The 10258-nt window shown below is 40.3% G+C and overlaps 1 protein-coding gene across 6 annotated transcripts; it reads right to left on the reverse strand.

Moving 5' to 3' along the window:
- Positions 1 to 77: 77 nt before the first annotated feature.
- ITGB1BP1 (integrin subunit beta 1 binding protein 1) lies at positions 78 to 10185 on the reverse strand. 6 transcript variants are annotated; one of them, XM_067294273.1, is made up of 7 exons: positions 10100 to 10185; positions 8279 to 8379; positions 7340 to 7418; positions 6531 to 6667; positions 5484 to 5576; positions 1195 to 1344; positions 78 to 472 (listed from the first exon to the last, which is right to left on the reverse strand). In XM_067294273.1, exons 2-7 carry the CDS (start codon positions 8348 to 8350, stop codon positions 401 to 403), a joined length of 603 nt encoding a protein of 200 aa, XP_067150374.1. In that variant the 5' UTR covers positions 8351 to 8379; positions 10100 to 10185; the 3' UTR covers positions 78 to 400. The 6 variants fall into 6 exon arrangements, with proteins under 6 accessions (XP_067150374.1, XP_067150375.1, XP_067150373.1 ...); XM_067294274.1 differs by lacking the exon at positions 10100 to 10185 and adding an exon at positions 9814 to 9971; XM_067294272.1 differs by lacking the exon at positions 10100 to 10185 and adding an exon at positions 9791 to 9971.
- Between the last annotated feature and the right edge of the window lie 73 nt (positions 10186 to 10258).

A 10258-nucleotide genomic window follows, 5' to 3' on the forward strand; every position in this document is an offset into this window, starting at 1 on the left:
CTCTTGTGGGGTTGTTCTAAGATTTGACTTAAGCAAACCTGAAATCTACATAAAGAAATTATTTTACAGACAAGGGGTTAGAAGCAAGTGTCAGTTTTATTTTACACTTCTACAATAGTGACATTAATATACAAAATAATGATTTAGGAAAAAACATCCATGTTAAATATAAAACTCTGTATTGTCCTGGAAACTGAAGGTGGAATGATTTCTTCAAGTCATGTTTGGGGAGTGACAAAGTACCATGTAGAGGGTTGCATGGCTCTTCTTTGCACAGTAAGTCTTTTCTGAGTTTGTGTGTGCCTAAGTGGCCAGTCTGCAGTATCACAAAGGAGCCCCATTTCCTCCACACACACACAAAGGCCTCTTGTACTACACAGTCACATGCTGCTGAAGAAAATCAGGACTTCTCTGACATTAAAACTGAATCAAAGGCTGTAGATAACACTTTGCAAATAGCTTGTGCTTGTTCCTGAATCAAATAAAAACATACACATTAACACTTTCTGAAGAACTTCTGAATTTCTCAAAACTCATTTAAAGCAAAACGTGACCTTTATCATTCTTTTGGTAGAGACATGCAGAATGGAATAGCACAAGTGAGATTTAATTTGAATTCTGTGATCTGCAATGACATGTTGGAAGCTGTTTTAAATAAGCTCTTTTGAAACAAGTCAGATTTGTTAGCTTTCATCAGAGCATGCCACTGGCATTCAGAAAGTCAGTTTATTTGTTTCCCCAGTGCTGCTAAGTGTGGATGTCATATCATGATATCTTGACAATGAACTCTCCTGCTTTGAGGAGATCACTTCCCTTGCTTATAAATATTGAATATGTTCTCTATTACCAGAATTGTTACTCAATCCCTCCCTGCTCTGTCAGATCTTAAGAGGTTTTTGTCTTTGAAAATACAAACGGAGGATTGGCTTTAGCACTCCTTAGGGTGCAAAAAGCTTTCTCAGGCCTGTGCACGCATCTGTAATTTTAGGGAATGTAGATTCTTGTTTTCCTCAACACTGATCAAAGGCAATCTGTGGGGCTTTTTCCCCCTCCTTGCCCAGAGCACATTTACGTTCTTAGTAACCAACTCACCCCCCTTCTGCCAAAAGGCAGAACAAGGCCTTTGGGTTTTACAATCTCTTTTTAAGATCAAAATATTGATACCTAAATTAAATACTATAAACAAACTCTTACCAAACTATTGCACTGATATACCCAGAGGCTGCATTCTTCAGAGGCTGCATCTGTTGTCTTCAAAGCCAGTAAACTTTTTCCTGCACCCAGACCATCATCATAGCAGACCATCCGTACAATTAAATAAAGAGCATGCCTATGTAACACATCCTGAAACCATCCAGCAAATAAAAGTTACTCTGGAACAGTGCAACAACTATTTCAGTTTTCTGCATGTTCTGATTCCGGTCTCTTAAAAAAGAATACTTCAGATTTCTACAGGAGAAAAGTAACCTTTGCTAAAATTAGAAATATAAACTTTTCATTAGGAGTTCACCAAGATTTAAAAAAAATTGTGGTTTAACAATTTTAGCTTTGATTTTTGCTTCTGTTTTAGAGCTGCATTCAAATGTTGACTATATTCTAAAGCATACATTTATTTCCTCACCTACTCCCACTCACCTTCTGTGCTTAACCTCCCTAATGCCATCTTATTTCCTGACAGTGGGCCTGGTTTGAGGAAGCACTTCGCTCCTTATTGTTTCCCTAACTGTCTGGGCTTTTTTGTTTCTTTGGGTTTTTTTTTTGTTGTTGTTTTTTTTGTCTATTAGAATCTGCACACTCTACTGGTCATTCCTATTTAAACAACAGTCTCTCAGTCTTTCCTGAAGGTCCTTGTTGGCCCTGCATCACATCCATTAAATTGTTTGTGCACCCGCATGCCAGACATCTGTATGATTTAATGTGGACAAAAGTTGAAAACTGTTTTAGTTGCCCCTGAGCTGAAAAGGGAGGGAGTCTAAACGACTGAAACGCACCACTTCCCTTGGGTGTCAGCTCTCAGGGTCATCAGAGCCTGCCCAAGTGACTTTATCCTTAGTACCAGCCAAAACACTGGCACCAAACCCCATTGCTGTAGTCAACACCACTCCCATTAAATCCTGGTCCCTTTCAGCATCCCAAGCACCCCAAGACCTCCCAACTACTAGGGCTACATCTGTATTAATAAAATTAAAAAAAGACTAAAAGCTCATGCTTTGGCATAAGACTGTTTCTATTGGTTAAGCGTTAGCACTTTCAGCAAGCATTTTCAGCCTTTGGAGTTTCTCCACAAACCTCAGGAAGGGCTCAGCCCCTTTATAGTACCATGACCCCTGTCACTTTCAGAAGGTGGCTGCAAGACTGACAAGGCCCATTTAAATCCATTACAGCCAAGACAACCTTCCCCCAACCTTAGCAATATGGTGTCTGCTTTGGTGTCTTGGACAGGGAGATCCATCACTGACATTACTTATGGCTTTGAATCAGCACTGTGATTCTTCTACTGCCCTATGGCCAGAAAGACAGGCAGTAACCCTTCTCCAGAGGACAAGCAGTTTTCATCTTTGGCTGTCATGATGCGCTCAGAGAAATCTAAACTACTATGATAAAAGGAATTAAGAGCATCCTGATAGCTAAGTAACAGGTATAGCCTTTCCAGTTCCACTCCTCCAACTATTGGGTACTTGTTTACTACAAGTTTGTAAATATGATCCCCTTCTTCTCCACTCTTGTAACAAGCAACAGAGAAAATTCCAAAGCAAACTGGTTGCCAGGGCCACCTTTTTCCTCTGCTCCCTCTTCTCCTACACACTCCCTCTTCTCTGGATACGTCAGTTCTACATCATCACAGCAAGATTTCACTTCTAACACTTGACTTAGTAGCCGGAGGGTGCCTGGCTGCCTGGCTCCAGTGCCTCATGCCACCTCTTTTTAAGGATTCCTTTCCTTGAAAATGCAGGAAGTAAACTATACTGAGAAATGAAACTAAGAAAGGATCCTGCATGTAGCATGATCAAGAAGAGAATTTTATAAAATGTATCTTTCTGATATAACACATCTTGTATTTAAGAAAGCTGTACTTGAAAAGCTTTATCAGCGAGTTATGTCACTGTTCCAGTTCTGATCTTGGCCATTCAAAAAGGACTGGTAAGTGTTCTTTGGTACAAAAAGGTCTCTGCAGACCTACCTTACAAAGCCTTCCTTCTCAAGCCATCCTGTCCTACTGATTGTATTCACCTGTTTTATTCCCAGTCCTATCACCTCTATAGTTAAAGCCACTCTGTGACCTGAAGACAGCTTTTTTTCCTATGTTGATGGCATCAAAGCACTCCCTTGTTCCTATCAGTAGCTGAAAGGTCATTTCCATATAGAGGCTGTAAAAATGGACAGTTACTGGTGTCTACTATGAAACTGTCAAGGCAGAGCCCTCTGCCAGAGCTCAAACTATGTAAGACCACCTTGCTGAAGAACATCTCCATCCCTGACACCCACTGAGCAATGACTCACAGCTCTAATCATACCTTCACCAACCATCAAACCATGCTGAAGGCAGTTAGAAATGATGTGGAACTTATTGGATCAGCCATCCACTCTCTCTATGAAAGATTCCAAGATTTGCTTCCAAATTACGTTAACTTTTTAAGAGTTGCTGCTTGGGACTCGCTACAGTGCTTATATATGTGGATTATCACTAAAAGAGGGAGGCTACTTACAGGTAACCAGAATTCTTTAAAGTGCATAGTCCCCCTGTAAATTCATTTCCTCCCCTCCTTCCAGTATTTGGTTATGAGGGGATTCTGCAGTTGAGAGAGAAATGAGATGGCAATGGACAAACTGTGCCATACATGTATGTATATATATATATATATAATGAACAAATACACGCAAACAGAATGAGAAGAAGGCCAAAGTCTAAGTGTTCCTTCTATAAATATTTGTGTCTTCGGTTTCTAGTGATTGCACCCACAAACAATGGAAATGCATCAGTGAATTACATATCTGTAAGTATTTCAGTCACTAATAAAAAATTTAAATGTTGACTTTAATCCATTTAAAAAAAAATTTTGTATCCTTCAGTCAATTCTCTTTTTAGCATCTGAAATCCTGTGTAGCCTGTGCATCTACAAAGTTATCTGCAAATCACTGAACTCTATTAATCACCTTTCCTTCCAAGGCACAAGAGACTAAATTCTTTGCCTGAATGCAGGGAAAGTAACCTTTCCATCTTGGATATCTATGAGAGAGTTAGGAGTAGTAACGTGTTAAGGTAGAAATTAAACACCAACAGTGACACAAGATGCAAAAAAGCCAGAATTTTGAATATGGAATGCAATGCAATAAAAAAGCCAGTGCAAGCTAGCTTAATCACAGAAGGCTTTATCAGCTTGTTCATGCTTTCAGCTTGAAGCCAGAAAAGTGATGAATAAAAGACTTAAAATTATCCATTCTACCTTTGTCAAAGCACAGAGGAATTTAAATAATATAGCCTATGTTCTCAATGAGAATTAAGAATTCAGGACAGCAAGAACAAAATCCAAAGGAATTAAAAGTTTGAGTAACAAATACTACATTTCCCCTCAGGCATTAGAAACAAGTATTTTATTTTCTGAAGGGACCAAAGGAAACTTTTTGACTCTCTTTGGAGCATTCAGATATTGAGCAATACTATTCACTGTCCTCACAGTTCATGGAGGCTTTTATGAGCAGGCATTGGTGGGTTGTTGATAGGTCATGACTTTGTAAGGCCAAGTATTTATGGTATCTGGGGCTCTGAGGGCAACCAAAAGGAAGCCACATGACTGCTGTATAAAGCTATACAAAAGCAACAGACAGGCCCTGGGGATTGGACCCGGATTTTTATTTTTAGCAAAACAGCTATTTGATGTGTGCTAAAGGAAAATAAACTATCTATAGGAAATAATGCAAACATAAAAAACAGGCTTGAAAAATAAAGTGGAAACATGATGCTTTAATGCTGGAGTGAACCCACAGTCTTGGATTAGGAGCTCAAGGCTGGAACTTTAGAAAGGAAGACAACTCAAGAACTTTTGAAAAAAAAACCTTTTTTTTCTCTCCACAACAACATCACCAGGAATTGAATCATTAACTCAGAAAAGGCTGAGGAATCTGTGGGCTTGGCCATCACGGTCATGCTATTATTCCACCTGAGAGGATGGCAGAACAGCCATAGAGAAAAGACGACTGGACCCAAGAGTATACAGACATGTTTGACTTTTGCCTGGTACTCTATTTATCCCAAAAGGCATGGATTCTTGTCATGAATCCAACCAATCCACCAAGGAAAATACAGACAGTTTTCAGGAGATATGAACTGAGGCAGTGCTGCTGTAAGAGCTTGTTACAATTTCCTTACTTTTACTTAAAGCCAGAAGTGACACATCTTTGTCACACAGATTATCTATCAGAGAAATAAATGAAAACACTTTTCAGCTCTCCCCCCCCAAAATATTTTGTTATGAATCACTTACATATTGATCAGATGTTGAAATTTTAATGCCATATTTGGAAACTCCCATAATAAACTCCTCTTCACCTGGAACAAAAGGTAACTTTCCATCTTGCTTTGGAGGGAAACAAACAAAAGCCTTTAGTGTACAAAGAAGAGCATAAACAATGAAGAAACACATGTTTTCAACTATGTATAAGTGTACTTCAGTCCAGTGAATCACCAACATCACTATTTCTGCCCACATCTTACTGCATGGGGTCTCCCATTCCTGCACTCTTCAAATCTCTTTATCTTACATGAAATACTACATGATTCCAGAAAGCAATTTATAATCTCTGGGGGATTTTGCCCCGTGCTCCAGTAGGATGTTGCAGGCAAATCAAATGGGCAGAAAAATATGCTCTGTCATGCTGCACTGACCCTGGGTGATGTATGTTCAACAACAGCAGCACTTTTGTACTTAGCTGTAAAAATAGCTTTAGCATATATTCAGATACTGAAAGTGTCATGTTGCTTTAAGATAAACAGACATTCTGTGCTTTTAATGGGACAAGTAACCAGCTACCTAACAAGAACAGACACTTATGGCTCGTATATTATTTTTATACTAAAAGCTAACACAACTTGGCATGACAACCCAAATATTATTCAGGTTCTTTGGTCACAGGTTCATAAGTGGTTTTAAGTGGAAACTGTTCTTTTCCTCTGTAGGAAAACTTCTTCTATAGTACTGAGCAGATATTCTTTCCCCAGTTACTATTCCTAACAGTGCTGAAGAGAATATAACAGCTTTCAGTTAGGATAGTCATTAATGATTTATGAAAAGGGCCTTCATTGTGAGTCTCCTTCTTCAGAATTGCTTTTTGGGTGCATCTTCTCCAGCTGCTCTAGATAGAGCAATAGGATGGAAGCAGGTATGACAGCTTTCAAGATCGTAACTTAATGACTTGAGTAGATTTTTTCAGTAAGTTACTTTATTCTAGTAAGTCTAAAATTTACAAGAAGAAATATACCTCAGCTTAAGATGTTCTGACATTGTTGGTATTGTCTTTTGTAACATGCTTACCTGTGCAACATCTATGTAATTTATCAAGTCCAATGGCCCTTCTAGATTTTTGCTCTCATTATATTTCAGTTTTTCAATGGCACCAACATATTTAACTCTGAATTCTGCGCATGTATCAGAATTACTATTGCTTTGTCCTGCAACAGAATAAAACGAAGCAATTCTAAAGAACAGGAATTCTATTCTTCTTTTGTGTTAGTGAAGCAAATGTATTAAATTCCATGCAATTTTTGCTGACTTTTATCAAATACTTAACCTTCCACAATATATTAACTTCTCCCTTTAATGAACTCTCATGAGTTGATTCTTTATTATGCAGCCAGAACAGCCCTTGGCAAAGGCAGTAATTTCATATGAATTCAAAAGCTGATTCTACTTTGCTATAGTTTATTTTAAAAAAAAAGTTTGGTTGCACTGTGATCTGTGAACAAGAGAAGTAAAATCAACTCTTATTTCAGTTACTAGATCTAAGTGCAAAATTAAATTCATAAAAGCATGAAACATAGCTTCCAAAAAGTTTATCTGATTTATGCTGTGTAACAAGCTAGTAACACAACTAATTGAATTTTTCTTGTTCAGACACTTTATCTTAAAAAAAAAAAAAAAAAAAAAAACACTTAATACTACATGAATCATTAATAATACTTCATGGGACTAGAGTTATACATGCGTTAGTCAACAAACCATCTAATAGATTCACTTGCAATTGTTAAAAATACTTTAACTTTTTCCATTTTCCGCGCTTTTATATGAACATGCATAAAATTAATCCTGTTCTGTACACATCTACTCAAACTCTGATTACATACCTGAACTTTTTGTGGAGTCTGTATCTAAACTAGCCACAGTACTAGACCTGGAGAGTCCCCCAAGACTGGAATCTACAGACTAAAAGAAAAAAACAATAGCAACAGAAAGTTATTAAGAACTAAGGATTGTTAACGATTCACTTTTAGTTGCCCTTTTTGAACTATTTAAAGAGCACTGCAATGGAGCGGGGTGGGAAATATGCTTTTTCTGAAGTTATCTTTCTGCCTCATTGTAACTTAGATTTGATATAAATTCAGCAGGAGCCCCTGAGAAGTCCATAAATATTTTGAAAGAAGGAAGGGGCAAAAAAAAAAAAAAAAAGAGAGAAAATGGACCTTAAGGTTATGTACACTTTTCTAGTACTGCATCTTAATCTTGAAGAAATTGGCAACTACACGCTTGTCACCAATGTTTGAAATAACATGTGCTATGTCAGCGCCAGAGAAGTGAAACAGCACCTCAGAATATCCAGAATATTCAACTGATCATTCCAAAACTGATCAGATAAAATGGACACACAATTCAAAACGAAGAATACTTTTCAGAGATACTGAATAGCCAACTTAAAGAACTGAAGTCATTCTTGGTACCAAGCACCAGACACCTTCTTAAAGGCAATATTTAGCACTAGAGAAAACAAATGTACTACTTTTTCCTGCAAACCTTACCATGTGCTGCCAGAAGCTCTCGTGTTTGTGGGCTTCACTATGGAAGTAATCAAGCAGACTTCTCAGAATCAGAGGGCTTATATTTGAATAGTGTTTTAAATTTTATAATACAATCTGAGGAATAAGTGAAATAGAAAGCTCTCCCTTGCGGAACATGGCATGTTATGGAAATCACATCCTAATATCAGTGTAAGTGAACCACTGAACTGTCAGCTCATTGCAAATGGAAGTCCTTCCATAAACTGAGGGTATATACCAAATTCAGCTTACCTTGCTTTTAGTACTGATTTCACTGCTTTGTGAGCTGCTGCTGCTGTGTCGTTTTTTTCCTTTTCTAAACATTTTTTCATAATGGGATCAAGGAAGATACTCTAGGTAGGAAAAATAAAAATTAAATCCATCATATCATCAAGAAGGGAGGTCCCAGCAAACACCAGGGTGATTGAATGCGTTCAAAGTGGACAAAAACTGAAAACTAGTAAGCTAGTGACTCTGAGAATGTCATAAAGGTCAGTTTCTAATGCATACAAAAATACACATTTAGGAACAAATTAAAAATGGATATACCCACTTAAAAGCATTAGATGATATTAATGTGCTTTAAACTAAGGTTTAAACGTTCTATGAAGTGCACCCAATACATTCTGTAGTCCAAAGATTATGCTCCCATTAAAAAACACCTACTTCTGAAGAACAAGTGATTGTAACCCCTACTACCAGGGGCAACTATTACTACTTAACAAAGGTCCTGAAGATTAAAGCAAGAACCATGTTACATTTACTGCCTTGGAACTGAGTTACTGGGAGCTCAGAGAATATATCAGAGGAAGCCATTTTCCTGCATCTGTCCTGATTATACTCTATCACTAACATATAACTGGCCAGTATCAGAGACAAGATGCCAGCTGGAGAGCCTTTAAATTGTCTTTTGTATTAGTAAAGTTTTTTTTTAAACTATAAAAACCAAGTCAGTCACAGTAGGAGCTCTATTTTAACAACAGAGTGGAGACATAGCAGTTTAGTGAGTATTAGTGGCTAGCTAAAACAGAAAACCCCAAGTCTCCCAACCAGAGGGTGCTGGAACCTGTACTTCCCAGCTTCAGGGAAGAACATCTTAATTACAAGGCTTCATAAAAGCTGAGCAGGAGGAAGAGAGAGCACAAAGGAGAAAGACATCCCACTGAAGATAGCTCACACTGTTCTGCAAGCTTGCAATAATGCAAGATTCACAAGGAGGGGCTTGGATCAGTGACAGTGCTGAGAAGCTCCTGGATTACAGTCCCAAGACTGTCCCTGTGTTTTACATTAAGCAATCACTAGATCATTAACAAACCAAAGCCACCTCGGTGACAAGAAATATGGCAAAGCATTCTGGTATGCAGGACACCCTTGTCCTTCTTTGCTCCTTTTAACCACCGCCAAGGATCTAGCAGACTCCCCTTCAGAGCAGCAGCTGCCAGAGCATGGTCAAATTTGCAGCTTCTGCCTGAAGTCTTTGAGGAATGCACTTAAGGTCCGCAGAGGCACAACATAATACATGCTGCCTTTTTTGCATTTCCTATTGCCACTTCTTAGCAGCTCCCTAGTGAGCACACACATTTTCTGAGATGCATCTTTCCTACTAGGGATGACGCAGGAAGCAGTGACTCCTGCATCCACGCTCTGCTTTGGGGCTGAGGCGCACAGAGGAGACACAGGACGGCACCTGATCTTGCTTTCTTCTTCTTTTATCTCTAGCCCTAAATTAAAAACCGAAAACCATCACTGCAGCCCAAACAACACCTTATCTGTCCCTGCGTGAACACCTGGGGCACCCTCGGTTGGTCTCCTCAGCAGAGCCGCCACGCGGCGCCGCCCGAGGCCTTCGCTCGTGCTGTCACCACCGCGCGGGCCCGGCCCGGCCCGGGTGCGGCCCTCGGTCCCGGCCCCGGCGCAGCTTGCTTGGCTCACCGCCCGCCCCGCAGAGCTCCCGGCCCGCCCGCCCGGCTCCCGCTGCCCCGGCGGCGGCGGGGCGCCCCCGCGGCCCGGCCCGGCCCCACGGCGCCTCCTCAGGGCGGCGGGGCGCGGCCCCGCCACCGGCCGGCTCCTCACCGCGGCCCCACCGAGACCTTTCCGCTTCCAGGTCACGCCGGCGCCACGCGCTCGGTGACGCCACTCCACCTCGGTCAGCGCACGCGCACCACAGCGGCGGGGGTGGGGGAGGAAGCGCCCGCCCCCCCAAGCGGAAGTGCGGCCGCGCAGGGGGAAGGA

The sequence above is a fragment of the Apteryx mantelli genome, chromosome 3 (assembly GCF_036417845.1).
Source record: "Apteryx mantelli isolate bAptMan1 chromosome 3, bAptMan1.hap1, whole genome shotgun sequence".
In the NCBI taxonomy this organism is placed as follows: Eukaryota; Metazoa; Chordata; class Aves; order Apterygiformes; family Apterygidae; genus Apteryx; species Apteryx mantelli.